Genomic DNA, 14999 nt, shown 5'->3' with positions numbered 1-14999 from the left:
TTCACATAACACTTTAACAGAGGTGCCATTAATGGGTTATCAGCGCCACTAATTGAAACTTGGCACCATAAGCACCATAAATTGCCGAGTTTCGGTTAATGGCAGCTTTAACTTATCAGCGCCCCGTCGGTAACCGGGGACTGCCTGTATGGTCTTTTGATGGTCTTCAAGAAACCAGAAAGATATTGTGTTCTTGGACACTTCTTTCTTGGTCTTGCCAGTGCTAACTAAAAGTCGTTGACACTCAGGCCTGTTAAAGTAGAACCTGCTCAACCTCCCCACAACATTTAACACACTCCTGGTGGAGAACAGGTGAACTAGACAGTCAGCCCTATTTTTTATTTGAAAGCTGATTTGCTTGCTGGCATCAAGATATCATCTTTATTAAAAGGTAAGTGTTCAACTTCCTCAATTATCCTACCATATATGCATATCTAGAAGTATGTATATACTTCAGTCCTGTAATGAATATGATTAAACCCATTTTTGGTGCAAATAATGTACATACTATATATTTATTTGCCATGCAGTAAATCAATTGTAGCAGCTACCCTGGTTTAGACAGTGAAATCTTAAGGAAAGTGAACCTTCATGCCTTTGATCAAAGCATCCAAATTTCATGAACAACTAAAAGAATTTATTTACTATTTAATGTAACATGACATCCTCATTTTTTCACAAGGTTAATATATTTTCATATATTTACACAGTATTTTACTTGGATTCCAGTAATGTAAAGATAACATTGGAATGTTAAGTGTGCAGATGATAATAATTGAGGAGAAGCAAGAGTTTATATCTTACGTAATTGCAATCTATGGCTATCATTTTGCTGTTCAGTAAACTGGTTTGGGAAGATTTATTTGTAGAAGGTTTTCTCTTAAGTTTAACATTTTAGGCTGGCTTGCAAGAACTCCGGAATTGTGTTGCCAATCTCCGGAAGGAGAGAACTGAAGTCCATGAAAGAGTGGGCGGGGGGGGGACTTTAACAGAAGAAGTGCATCAGATGTCTGTGGAAAAAGACCATTATCAGCTGGCTGTAGAAGAGCTGCAACGGGTATGTTTTGCTTCTGCTGGAATGCAAATGAGCTTTATTCTGTATATATACAGAACTTTATAAGTGAATGTTACTGAGGAAAAATATGCATTAGTTGTGTTCACGCGTTCATTGGTGTGAGGGCCATTTTAAAGATATAATGTTATATGAAATTTCAAGAAGTCTAGTTTAAAATATATTTCAAAGACTGCGTCTTTGAAATATATTTTCAACTGTTAATTTTTGTAAACATGTAGATAAACAAGAGTAGCATTCAGTTAGTTCTGAACTTCATGTTTAAAGAGAGAATTCAGGTATTGGTGCATTTCCAATATCTCATCATACTAGAATATTATAGAAATTGTTTGAAAACGTTAATTTGTTTCAACACAAACTACCAAAAAGGAATAAGACTCGTTCATCTTGTTAGTTGATTTTCGTGTAACTGCTTCCTACAAGTTCCCTGGTGCCAAGCTGGATTACTTTGGTCTCCATAGACTTGTTTTCCCAAACTGCTTTTGCACTGCATTATGGCACTGTTTATAACATTGTTTTTCTGTACTTTATCATCTGTACTATTGGTGCTTTTTGTGAATAAAGCAGCGTTTCTCAACCTGTGCGCCCCGTGAGGTGCTCAGGTGCTCCCAAGGAATAGGAAAATTATATTCTAATGTTTAAAATATCTGTTGTTATTTTCATAAATTTTGCAGACACCGAATATGTCTTTCTATGTCTGAGTCAAGTCTTTGATATTTGACATTTTAAACTGGAAGGTAAATTACTTAATCTTTCTTTTTCATTTCATTGGGAGTTTGAATCAGTCACTACTGTCCTCTTTTCTTCATGAATTCTATCCTGCTAATCTTCTTAGTATTTGCTTAGCCGAAAATGACAACCGTCAGTTTTTTTTTTTTTTTTTTTTTTTTTTTTTTTCTACTGGAGACATTTTTCTTTCACGAGCACCTTTCTCAACAAGTTTATGTGTTTGTTTTATGCTTTGCAAAATTCATTGCTGAATGAAAACTTATATTTTTAATTATTTCATCCTTAATCTCATATTGGAAAAAATATTTTTACAAATAATAATAATTTGTTCCGACACGGCATACAAACCTTCGGTCCTTTTACAATAGGAAGGTACTAGCGGCAGCTGGATAGGTCGTAAGCTTTCGAACAAGGGGTTCGGTAGTTAACTGCTTGTCCGACAGGCGCGCGCGCGCGACTGGTAGGTAAACAAATCACTTTTGCTTTCGGCCTGCTGGCGTGTGGACGTGTATCATCGCTCTCTGCCCGCTTCATCGTCGTTTGCTTTCGCATGATTGTGTTTTTCTTTTTCTATGTATCTAGTGAAACTGAATTGTAAGTACAATCATTTCATTGAATTCAATTGTGAATTAAAGGATCTTGGCTTCACAACGCCCTCCGATTACCCGAGTGCCGGGACTGAAGGGCGTAATTGCGGGAATTCATTTTCCCAGAATGATCCTCGTATTGTGTATGCTCGGTGCCGAGGGCGGGAGCGCTCGCTCCGAGCGTATATTGGGTTGGAAATTTGTAGATGAAAATCGTAAGTAAGTGCTCTTTTCATTTATATTTTTTTGACCTGTATGCCCGTTGCCGAACGAATGCGCTCGGCACGGAAACTTATTCAGTATGAAAGTGGAATCGCAAGTACAGTATTCTTTTTCATTTTCATTTATGTATTTTTTATTGAGTAGCAATACTCATTTTGGATCAGTTTCCGAGCTTACCCGGAGATTGATCCTTCCCCCTTTTTATTTTGAATGAAGTGAAATCGCAAGTGCAGTTCTTTTTCATTTTCATTTTTTTTTATTGAGATTGCATTGTTGACTGGGATCAATGTTCCGCTATTCACGGGAATTGATCCTTCCCCTCCCTTTTTATTTGTATGAAGTGAAATCGCAAACGCAGTAGTCTTTTCATTTTCATATATTTGTTGATTGCATCAATTCATTATGGATCAAGGTTTCCAGAAACCTTGATCCATAAAGGTAAGGAATGAAACCTTTCACCCTTGCGCTCGGTACCGAGGGCGCAAATGCGCTCGATCCGAGCCCTTATTCATTGTGAAGTGAATCGTTTTGCAAGATGCATTTTCATTTTGTTCCTTTTTATTGATTGCATCAATATTATTTGGTTCAAGTTCCGCTCAGTCAGGAATTGATCCTTATGCCTTGTATTCGTGCCGATGGCACGATTGCTCTAGGGCTCTTAGTTTGTTGTTGCGTACATGGGTACTGTGCGGGGTGGGGAACGAGACCCCCCCCCGCGCTCAGTTCCCACAGATGGCTCTTCCCCTTGGGGGGGGGAGGTTATCGGCGTTCTTCTCCTCGCCCGATCCGTCGAGCGCGGGGGAGGGCGCTCGGTGCCCGATGTACAATTGTATTAGGGGTCTTCCACTCGTTCGGGAGGGATCAAACCCCCGCACGAGGGGATTTCCCCACAATTAATCGCTACTACTATTATTTCCGCAGGTGCTACTGCCACGAGCGTGGACCTTGGTGAGGTATGGGCGTCCTTCCAATTGCAGAGCGTGCTGGTGTCCAGGGGCTGCGGTTCTATGTCTGGGCCTACTGCGGTCACCCATGAAGTGGTGACCACGCAACCAGGTGACGACGTCCCTCCTCACCTGGTGTACTCGCCTCACGTGGTATCAGTCTTGCCTACAGCCGCTGTGAAGTGCCGTTCGCCGTACCGAGAGGGGGGCGTGCCGCCGCCGCTCGTGGTTGCCGCGCTGCAGCGACCACACTTCCGCTGCCCTAGAACTCGCCCCTGGACCTGCCGCCGGTACCAGGATGTTGCTGGCTGCTGCTCCACTTCCTGTGTTTCCGGTGCTGCCTGCCGTACCTGCCGATTCTGGGATGCAGTTGCTGCGCTGGCTGTCCCTGCCGTTGCTGCGCTGGCTGTTCCTGCCGTTGCTGCGCTGGCTGTCCCTACCGATGATGTGCTGGCCGTGCCTGCTGTTCCTGAGATGCCCATACCTGCTGATGTCGTCCACCTGTTCGTGGTGGTACTACCCCAGACTTTGGTCTGTCTGTACAGGTGCGTCCGGGCCCTGTGGCTTCGGCTACAGCAGCCCCGGCTCCGCCCTGGATAGCAGATCTTACGTCTGTCCTGAGGAAGCTGACGAAGAAGAGGAGGAAGGTGTCGTGGTCGTCGTCTTCATCTTCTTCATCGTCGTCGGCCGCCGCCTCTTCCCCTTCGACTTCTAAGGCTTTACAGCCGAGGAAGAAGAAGGTCGCCTCCTCCCTCCTAAGAAGCTTCCTCGGGAGCTTCTCGGGACCCGTCTCACCTCGGTGGGACGGGAGGGTTCCTTCCGCTGGTCCTCCTGCTCCTTCGGGAGCGGGGCCCGTCTCTTCTTCCGCAAGGAAGAAGACTACGGGGACCAGAGGGGTACCGGCTAACACCGGTACTTCCTCGCCTGGTGTCAGTGGTGCTGCCACTGCATCAGGGTCCGTCTCGGCCTGGCTCGTTCGCGGGAGGTACCGAGTGTACGGTTCGACCTTACCAGCGACCGTGCAGCCAGGAACCAGACCTCTGAGTCCGCTCAGCGTCAGGTTCACGGCACGGGGCGGAAGACTGGTGACAGCCGCTCACGCGACTCTCACCAGACCAGCTCTCGCTCTCGCGGCGAACAGCTGGCTACCCGGGGGAGGACGTGACGGTCCACGCCGGCCACGGGCTGAGGCTGGGAAGAGGTCCCCCTCCCGTTCGCCGGTGCCAGCCACGGCTGGAACCAGCGACGTGACGTGCCGTGAGGACAAGCACCGGTCTCACTGTGACAGTGGAGCCTGCAGGTCGCCTGACCGTCGCTCTCACAGAGAGCGATCGGGTACGGCAACCAGCACCAGCTCTTCTGACACTCGAGATCGGGGCCGCTGTGCTCAGTCCAGCCGTTCTCCACAGCGAGACGGTTCGACCAGGCCTGCAGCTCGATCGCCACCGCGGGTTGACGATCGCCTGCAGCCCTCCAAGCCTGCTGGTTCTGCCAGCGAGCAACGAGGGAGCGTCAGGTCTGCCTCTCCCGTACCTTCAACCACCTCGGGTTACACCGGGAGGAGCGAGTATTGAGGAGTGATCGTGAGGGGTGCGCCCCTCATGATCCCACCACAACGCCCTACGTGCCAGGCACGGTTCTTGGACCGGCCAGGGCGTTATGCGCAAGGGTGGATGGGGAAGACCGAGAGGGCTGTCGCTGTTCCCCCTTCTTAGGAGGAAGGTTCTCGGAATATGCTCTTGTTCGAAGGGCTTAACGGTTCCCACTCTGCAAGATGCTGTGACTTCCGAGATCCAGAGGAACTTTGCCGAGGTTACGGCGCTGATTCGTCAGCACAATGACCTCGGGGAAGGATCGCCGCTCCCACAGCAGAGCCACGTCTCGGCTCGAGTCGTTTTGGGGCCCGAGAGGGAACCCAAATCGACGGTGGGTCGGCCGCGATCGGAGCTTGCCGACTGTGTTGAACCAGGTAGTCTCTCGTCTCCGGACAAGAAGGCTCTCTCAGTTCTGGACGGTCGAACAAGCTACTTCACCTCCTCTACTGCGACAGAGGCGTTTATACGTGTCTTCGGACACCGTATTTAAATACCCCTTCGGTCCTCCTGAGGTTTCGACCTCGACGAGGACTGGAATGAGTCGGAGCGGTATCGGCTCTCTACTGTCAGGTGTCGATCAGCCCCACCCAGACGACGTTCACAGTGGCGGCAGACACTTACCTACAGTATGAGTTCGTAACCCTCCTCGGGAAAACGTTTTCTCCTGACGATACGTTTTCCCAGGCTCTGAGAGGCCATCGCCGTAAGGCGATGGCTGCTCCTTTTCTTCTCCAACTGCTAGATCCGCTGGGAAGGCGAGCCAGTATCCAATTCCTCCCCCATTCCCTCTCTCCTTACGGCTACGAGGGAAAGGGGAGGGATCCTACAGAGATTTCTCTGTAAGATCCCACGTTAGGGGCTGCGCTACCGGGGGGACCTTCGGGTCCTACCTGACGTAAGCCCCCCCCGGTCATTGAGGAGGGATCCTGCCCCTGTCTCGATTTCTACGGGAATCGAGAGGACCACCAGCCGATATCGTCTGACGAATTCGGTGGGGGGTTTCGCAGAGAGTGCTTAGAATTCTACGGAATTTCTAGCACACTCAGAGTGTTCGAGTTTTTTACGATCTCCAAACACTCAGGCGAGACCACGGTCCAAAGTGAGCGAGAATCCCCACCGATAATTGTTACACGATAATCGGGAACCTCGCTTATGCTCGAATTCCTGTAATTTCTAGCATTTGGAAGAAGACCGCTGCTGAAAGAAGAGTATCTCACAGTAGGCGCTTAACCTGGAATAGAGAAGAACGGACGGGAACTTCCAGTTTGGCTTGAACTATCGTCTTCGGTATTCTGTTCACCATTGAAGCTTTCCTTTGGGAAAGACTTCTCCTTCACTCTCTTGAATAAGAGAACGAAGGCGGTCGATCTCCAATCCTTATTCTCATTCCTCGAGGGGAAAAGAATTTAGGATGGAGGTCGTGGTACAGAACCTACAAATATACTACGTATATTACCCTCGCGACATGATTCTTTAACAGTTGAATTGTCCGTGGGGTAGGCGCATACCGTAGTTAAACTCTACGGTTTGTGACCGAGACGAATTGTATCTTAATTGAACTGCAACTCGGGGTTGCCTGCAACCTCCCAGCAGTTATCAGTTTCGATTTTAGATACTTGGTATTGTCATGACAACACCAAATCAGCTTTTGTATTTACCGAAATCCGTTCGGTTAAATATAATTGCTCGAGCGTATTCTTTATGCTCGATGGTTCTAGCCGAACGCATTCCTTCGTGGAATAATGGATTACCTGGCAACTCAGGATGACGAGTCACCGAGAGCTACTGCGTATTGAACTGCCTGATAGCGGCTCAGTATCAGCTAGGTCTCTGAGATGCACGGTCGGTTACGTCTCTCTCTCCCCTGGTTGGATTGACTACCGAACCGTATCTCTGCCCAACAATCATGGACTTAGGTCTCTGATTAACGGGGATTCTCGCAATAATGAAGGACCATCTACTGCTGTGACGCTCGATTTCATCGCCTTCGACATTGCGAGAATTTTCAACAGAGATATCTACTTGGACTCTGTCATCTTTCTGTTTACCGCACGGTAACAGAAGTCTGTACTAGTCAACCGCTGCATCGCACTGCGATAATGCGAATGATTTTTGCAGACATCTGAGTTTGTCTTCAAAATATCTCGTATTCGTAGGTGTGCAATTTCATTGCTCGCCCAGAATTAACAGATATGTCAGAAGACATCGCCCTACTCTCCAACCTGACAGCTCTACTTCCAAATGTTCAGCCCATGAGAAGCAGTTCTTCAGGCAGTAGTTCCCTGTCTTCATTACTGGAAGCGCTCCGCTTTTATTGCAACTACGGTCCTCACCGGACAGCAATCAATAGCGGTTAGCGTTCTCAGTCTTTGTAGCAAGGTTCAGAATCTTGAGAATCCTTCTCTCGGTTCAGCTGTGAAGACGTAGGTTGCATTTTCTGTACACCTTCGTCTTCAACGTCACATAGTGTTGTTTCTCCTTACCCGAGAATCAACTATACTATGAGATATCTTGCCATCAAGGACCTCGTCTCTAGAAGGCAATTGACTTTCGCCTGTTGGGCACATGCCTTAAGAGAGTCATCACCTTGCCTTCTGGCATCGGTGACGAACAAATTATTTGTTTAGTCTCTTGGCATAACCCTGTTAAGGCGAAGGTCACGTGACTTGCTCGGGTGCTTGGACAACTTGCCTCCTACCGAACGCAGTCAGTAGGCAGCTGTCAGAGCGCCCAAGTCTGTTACGAACTTCGCTGTGGACTTAGTTCGGTTGTTCCATAACAATCTTTTCTTCGTCCTAACGGCTTGTCACAGTACCCATACCATCGACACCCAACATTGAGTGTCGGTGTCCTATCCGCTACCGAGAACAACAACTTCGCTGCAGACGGATAGACCAGTATGGGTACAGGACATCACCGAAGTCGAGAAGAGGGATAGGTCATACGACAATTCCCTTCTTTTCCTCTGAGGTAATTGCATGACTTTGCCTGCGAAGTCAAGCATCCAGGGGATGGGGATTCGTGACGCTCGATTTCGTACCGAATTCGTAGCGAAGACTCTGAACCCTTCGGTTCCTGACGATCGGTTAGAGTCCTTCACAGTCCCCTCCCTAATGGACTTCACCGCCTTCGATGCGAAGGAGATGCTGCTTTGTCCTGTGAAAGCGCGACCGCGCTTTCTGAAGAAACTCGACATCCCAGGCGGAGTGTTGAAGACTCTTCGTCAGCACCAAGATGACCTAGAAGGACACTCCCTCGAGTTACACAAGAACTTTCTCCGTGGCGCAGGCTGAAGGCAGGGGTCTGGTACAACCAGACCACTGGCACCTCCTTCTACCTTTTGGATATTGCCCACAGGTCCTTGGATCGTTTCCTTAGGACCCGTGGTGGCTGCTCAACACGTTGTGTAGCTAACCCAGACCCTAGCAGGCTGAACAGCATCGAGTCCTGGTGTGACTGTAAGAATAGATAAGTGAATGAGAGAGTGACTGGCTTCTCTTCCTATCTTTTTCTACCCCTCTACCTGTGGGTAGAGGGATACGGTCATCACCTTGCTGGATAAGGAACGAGATGCCGGTGAGCTACTCGACAGAGCCCCATCCTATCCCTTTCACTAGGGATGGGAGCGAATATCCACCACTTCCTCCTTACAAGGGGGGGGTATAAAAAGTGGATGCCAACAAGAGACAAACCATAACGTTGTTGCCTCTTGCAAATAGGAACTTGTTCTTGTTTGCTGGTACGAAGAGATACGCTTGCCTCTCTCTTAGTACTTGGTCCAGAGGTCTGACCATTGATCCTGCGAGGTGCACACCCCGATCAATCGGACCAGAGGCTTGGATCCCTCCCTCGCTCTTACGACCAGGGAGGCTTCCAAGGTTGGGCGAACACCAGTCTGTTCACAAAAGACTCAGATTCCACCCACCAAGAAGTGAGTCTTCCTATTGTAAAAGGACCGAAGGTTTGTATGCCGTGTCGGAACAAATGACAATTTGTCCAAAATTGCATTTTTCCTAACTATACAAACCTGAGGTCCTTTTACACATAGCCCCACCTCATGCCACCCCTCACTCTGCAGTTTTTGCTTGGGCCAAAAGCAAAAGTGATTTGTTTACCTACCAGTCGCGCGCGCGCGCCTGTCGGACAAGCAGTTAACTACCGAACCCCTTGTTCGAAAGCTTACGACCTATCCAGCTGCCGCTAGTACCTTCCTATTGTAAAAGGAACCCTCAGGTTTGTATAGTTAGGAAAAATGCAATTTTGGACAAATTGTCATTTTATTGCCGATAGTATGTGAATTTCCATAAAAAATGTGTTAAGAACCAGTCCTTTTTCCAGTACTTTTTGACTGGTTCTACAAAATCTTCAGTCTCATTCGTGGTTGAAATGGAACTGACAATCTTAATCTTTTATTACTTTTGGTAAATTTTTTAAATATTTTTTTTCATGATTCTTTTTCTCTCCCGATACTTGAATATTAAATTGTAGAATTGTTGTGATGAAGAATAGTATATTCTTCTATTAACATAATTTCTTAAAATTTCCTGCATTGTCCATCGATTCTCCGCCACAGTAGCTGCCTGTCACTCTTAATCTCTGATTTCCTCTCATGAAAGCAAAGCAGGAATAATACTAAATTTTCCCTGAGGCCAGATACCAGAATAAACTAAGCCTAATCTAGTACAGTAATCCAGATTTGTGGATCTAGGGTAATGACTTCACCATATGGTCAGTGCAGTGGATGAACGGACATAGCTAATACCCAATTTTCCTTGAGGTCGGTTGGCTATAGAATTAACCAGTGTAGCAGTCCAGGTTAGTGACTTATAATCCAGGTTAATGACTTCACCATATGTGGCTGATATGTCAAAGCGGTTTTATGATTCGTGACGATGACCTCCGTGTCCTGTTTAAAAGCAAGGGCATCTGCGATTCTGGTCAGTCAGTCAGTAGATACCTAACTGCTGCTACATTACTCTTCAAAAGTCTTGTTCAAGACACCCAGTGAATCATAATTCATGGACTTTTTTATATAATAGAAAACCAGGTGGACTACCCATAAAATGGACAGATTTTTGTACATGCAACTTCCCCGGCAGATATATACTTAGCTTATGTCTCTGACGTCCGACAGAAATTCGAATTTCGCGGCACACGCTGCAGGTAGGTCAGGTGATCTACCCCCTGCCGCTGGGTAGGCAGAATAGGAACCATTCCCGTTCTAGAACCAGATTTTCTCTGTCGCGGTAGTGTCAACATATGTTGTTGCTACCTCCTGACTTGATTTTCGTTTTTCATCGCCATCGATCTTCTGGGCTGTCTTTTGCAGGGAAGTACTGGGTCTTTGGTTCGGCATACGCTTTTATTAACTTTTTATGAATTTGGCTTCGAAAATTTCGAAGAATATATGACGTGTAAACTACCGAAATTTTCGGTAGACACTCACATAGTTTGCAAGAAAGGGAAATATTGAATATTTATTCATTAATACGTGTAATAAGTGTTAGAATTGATTGAGGAAATATACTGACTTCCTACTTTAGGGAGTCAGTAAAGCATGTAACTAGATACGTTTCTTTTAAAAGTTTTTTGGAAACTCGTACTAACGAGCAATTAGAGTATTAACAGTACTAGTAGTGTTGCATCCTCATCACCTTCTTACTTCGCAGAAAGTTCAAATTCATAATTGCAATTTGAAGACAAGGATTGTGGCTCAAAATGCGAGCTATTAAAAGGTAAGAAGTGATTACTAGTGTTCCCCATTGCAGTGGAGGGTGCGTCTGATCGGCTCTGTCTCGCTCTCAGGCCTAGACCTCTTTCAAGCTCCCAAGCCCAGGGGAGAAGGAATGTCGAAAGCCGTAAGGAGGTTTCAGAGAATCCCCACCGGTCAGGCGTCCCCTCGGCAGGTTCTGTAGAGCGTCCCAGACTGCCAAGGATAGCCATTGAAAAGGCATCCTTAAAAAAGTGCGTCTCTTCATCTTACATCCGAAAAGACGAAGAATGTATATGTTTTTGATGATCTAGTGCATTCTCTGAAAACTAAGAGAACACTGAGCAAGAGCCAGCCAGGAACTTAGGAAGCCGCGTTCCAGCAAGCTAGCGTGAGCCACGTTCCAACAGCCAGCAGCGAGCCGCGTTCCAGAAAACAGACTAGCGCGAGCCGCGTTCCTACAACCAAACGCGAGCCGCGTTCTAGCAACTGAGCGCGAGCCGCGTTCTAGAAAGTTTTCTTGGCGCAAGGCGCCTTCAAAGAGACGAAGCGCCAGCCTGGCGCAAATTGCGCCAGAAAAACAGACGGCTAGAGCAAGGAGCCTTATAGTACAGTGGCAATCAGAACGATCCTTCCATTGAACGTTTCCGGGCAAGAGGCTCTTTCTAAAAGGGGTCTAGTAGGCGCTCGGAACTATCAGGGCGCACGGGACCTTCCACGCAAGCGGAACGTTCCAGGAGCGAGTCTCCTTTCTAGCGTGCGGAACATTCCAGGCGCGCGGAACTATCCAGGCGCAAGGAGCCAGGCGCCAGAATATTCCAAATCTTCTTATGAGAGAGAGGTCAGTCGCGAGGCTCCTCTTTGAGTTTTTAACTTGAGCAACTTTCCCCTGGCAAAGGTGCAAGATGTCGCACAGGCGGCCATCGCGTTTGTCAGAAGGATTCCGATACTAAGAGAAGCCATTTTTTCATTATTCAGAAGACTCCTGTGTTTGGCAGTTCCTCAATGCTAACTCTCTCCTTCATTCATGCTCTTCCCTCGTTATGAAGAGGCAAGAGCTTTGGGAGTTTTTCTTATAAGAATCTCATCGACGTTTGGGTATGATGGCGGATAGGAAATATCTACTTCCTTCCGTAAACCCTACAGATGAACAAGAGGAATTCTGTCTCTTCCGCGATTATGAGGAAATCACGAAGATTTCAAGAGTTCCTGGATTAACTTCCTTCCTTAAGGAGATATATATACTCTTTCTATCGTTCTATTAACGAAAAGAACGAAGACAGTAAAAATTTTCCTTTCTCTATCTGCCTCGGCAGGGAAAGAAGGTAGTAGAGTATCTGCTGTATGAGAATACGATACGGCAAATCACACATACCGTAGTTACTTCTTTGCAGAGCAACTCAATTACCAGTATCCTTCCAGGAATTTCCTAGGAAGGACTACGCTTAAAGGGATTGTTAAGACAACACCTACTTAGCTTCTAGATTTATCGAAGTCTTGTTTCGCTAAATATGCATTAATAAGAACTTCCTGAAGTTCGATAATAATTTTATAAGATTCCTTTATTTAATGGAGTAGCTGGGCAACTCTGGAAGAGTAAGGCCAGACGGCTAACGGAGACTGCTATCGCGCTTAGAGACCAACGCAGTAACATGTAGTGTCGTCATGAGTGGTTGGTTACATGTCTCTCTCCTGCGGGATGGAATAACTAACCGTGTCTCTCCCCTACAATCGCGGTTTTAGCCTCGGATTGAGGGGATAGTTAAGCAAACATAAATAAAATATTGTCTGCCTTTTGCTAAGAAGCTTTCAATAAGAAAGATATTACAACATTTCAATGCTGTTTACCGTAGGTAACATTATTAAAGGATTCTAACGCAGCAGAACTCTATATTATATGATGCTCTCATGCTTACGAAAGCATGGCTTATTAGAGTACATGCTTAGTGAGAAGATGAATGTAGTAGAAGAGAATTCACTTTAAGACTACGGTATGGTCAAGTCTTATGCACATACCGAGGTTAACTACAGAATTCCTAGTATCCTTACAAAGGTTTCCTAGATTAATGCTGTTTACCACAATGTGACAGTATTATAAAGGATTCTAATACGGCAGAGCACGATATAATATAATTCTCTCATCCTTTCGAGAAACGCACACAACCTTTTTAGAATCGGATATTGCTCAAGAGAAGATGGGTGATCGTGGATGGGAAACATTCTCTTAGTGGCAGAAGTTGTTTCCCTGAATGGACTATACCACGTATATAAAAGTTTTTTCCTACTTAGAACGGAATTAACACGTGAAGGATGTCGGGTACCATAAAGGCACAGATGTTCTGGCACATAACCTTAAAAGAACTAGAAGGAAGCGCCAGCCTGGCGCAAAGCGTCAGAAGCGCCAGCCTGGCGCAAATTGCGCCAGAAGCACCATCCAAGATATTTTCTCGTTTTAGCGAGTTATTAACCTAAGAGTCCAGTAGTGGTTGGTTTGGTGTTTGCTTCTCACCTCGGTGGTCGCGGGTTCGATTCTCGGCCATTCCATTGAGGAGTGAGAGATGTGGATTTCTGGTGATAGAAGTTCACTCTCGACGTGGTTCGGAAGGCACGTAAAAACACCATACAAACAAACAAACAAACCAGTAGCCTCTCGGAGGCTCGGTAACGGCAAGATTCGTTCCTGATTTCGTTACCCATTTAATCGGAAAGGGGTCGCTTACAAGGAATGATGAAATGATTTATTTGAATCACTTAGGCCAATTCCACGACTCTCTCATATCGCAAAGAGCATCGAGAATCTCTTTTTTCCCCCTGTTCTGGCGCGTTAACAAAAGAGAACCTATTTGTGAACAGACACGGAACGTAACGATCCTTAAGAGGTTCGATGCAAGATTTTGCATGTCCGTGAGAACCTTCTCGATCGAAGATAATAACTGTTAACGTATGTCTAACATTTATTGAAAAGAGTTTTGAGAACCTGCGGAAAGTCTTCTTCATAGATCTCTTCGCAAGGTAGAAGGCGAACAGGCTTCCTATAGACTGCTTCCTTTTCCTCGAACCAAGAGAGGTAGCAATATACGACATCTTTAATTTAAAGAAGGGGAATAAACTTTAGTCTTTTTTCCCCTAGTTATAAATTCTTAACAGATATTAAGATAAATGGGCGTCAAAGGAAGAGAGGATGAATGCCTCATTTTGGCCTTAGAGAGGTTGGATTCACAGAAGTCACGTTCTTCTCACAGCATGTTTCGTAAGGCTTTTCCAAGAGTATCTGGATATTCTATCAGAATCTATTATAAATAGACCTGAAAAACCTCTCCACTCTGAGTCTGTCCGCGTGCAGACTGACCAGAAGTGGACATGAATGAGAGGATTTTTCAAGGTAAATGACAATAGTCATGGCTAAGACATAGAATTGCAGCAGATCGTGCTAGATGGAATGAGGAAACTGTCCTCTTCCGATACCTCTGTGAACCACATAGCGAGGTTCTTTCTTCACTTTCAGAGGGAAGAATCACCTAGGTATATATCTGCTATCAAAGAATGCAGTAAAAGGCTATACTCTGTCTCTACAAGGGGAATTAGAGATAACAGAAGATTAAGATCTTCGGGATCTTATACGATACCGCAATACGACAAGAGTAGGATATCATGTACTTCGAATGGGATCTTTTTGTGGCCACAGATTCCGTGTTCCGACAAAATGGAACTGCTCCTCATCAAACTTCTTTGAGAAAGTTTATGAAGGATTTCTTTGTTTCTCTGAGCCCTAAACGACCAAGAAGACAAGTGAATTTTTTGTGCATTGGAATCTCGCATCAGATTCAATGGAGACTCGGCAATGGGTTCTTGCCAGCATAGTATGTCTGGCAAAAGAACTAAAACCCTCTATTCCTGACGCAACGCTTTCAGATAGAAGTTTCGTTGCCCAGGCAGGGTACTTACTTTTTCATCTACAGAAGAAGAGATGGTTTAAAACGTTTGCCTACAGAGTCTTGGGGTGCGATGAGGGCTCGAAATGCTTCCCAGAAGGTATTCAGAAGGATACAATAAGAGCTAGAAATCAGGGTTCCGCCCAATTTCAGCTCGGAGTCTCCTTCGACTTCCAGACTCCTTCCCTTCCTTCGGGCAAGGATAGGG

The 14999-nt window shown here is 46.1% G+C and overlaps 1 protein-coding gene across 2 annotated transcripts in view; it reads left to right on the top strand.

Annotated features, from left to right (window-relative positions):
- Positions 1-14999, top strand: part of LOC135200281 (uncharacterized) — a 100987-nt gene that overhangs the window by 35039 nt on the left and 50949 nt on the right. Inside the window, exon 4 of one of the 2 annotated variants that reach the window (XM_064228769.1) lies at positions 899-1057. The exons of the other annotated variant lie outside the window; for it this stretch is intronic. Within the exon in view, the coding sequence (XP_064084839.1) occupies positions 899-1057 (159 nt within the window). The remainder of the gene's footprint in view (positions 1-898; positions 1058-14999) is intronic. 2 annotated transcript variants of the gene reach the window in all.

Source organism: Macrobrachium nipponense, chromosome 26 (assembly GCF_015104395.2).
Source record: "Macrobrachium nipponense isolate FS-2020 chromosome 26, ASM1510439v2, whole genome shotgun sequence".
Lineage (NCBI taxonomy): Eukaryota > Metazoa > Arthropoda > Malacostraca > Decapoda > Palaemonidae > Macrobrachium > Macrobrachium nipponense.
The sequence above is the reverse complement of the archived record's forward strand: the minus strand, read 5'-3'. Positions and strand labels throughout refer to the sequence as shown.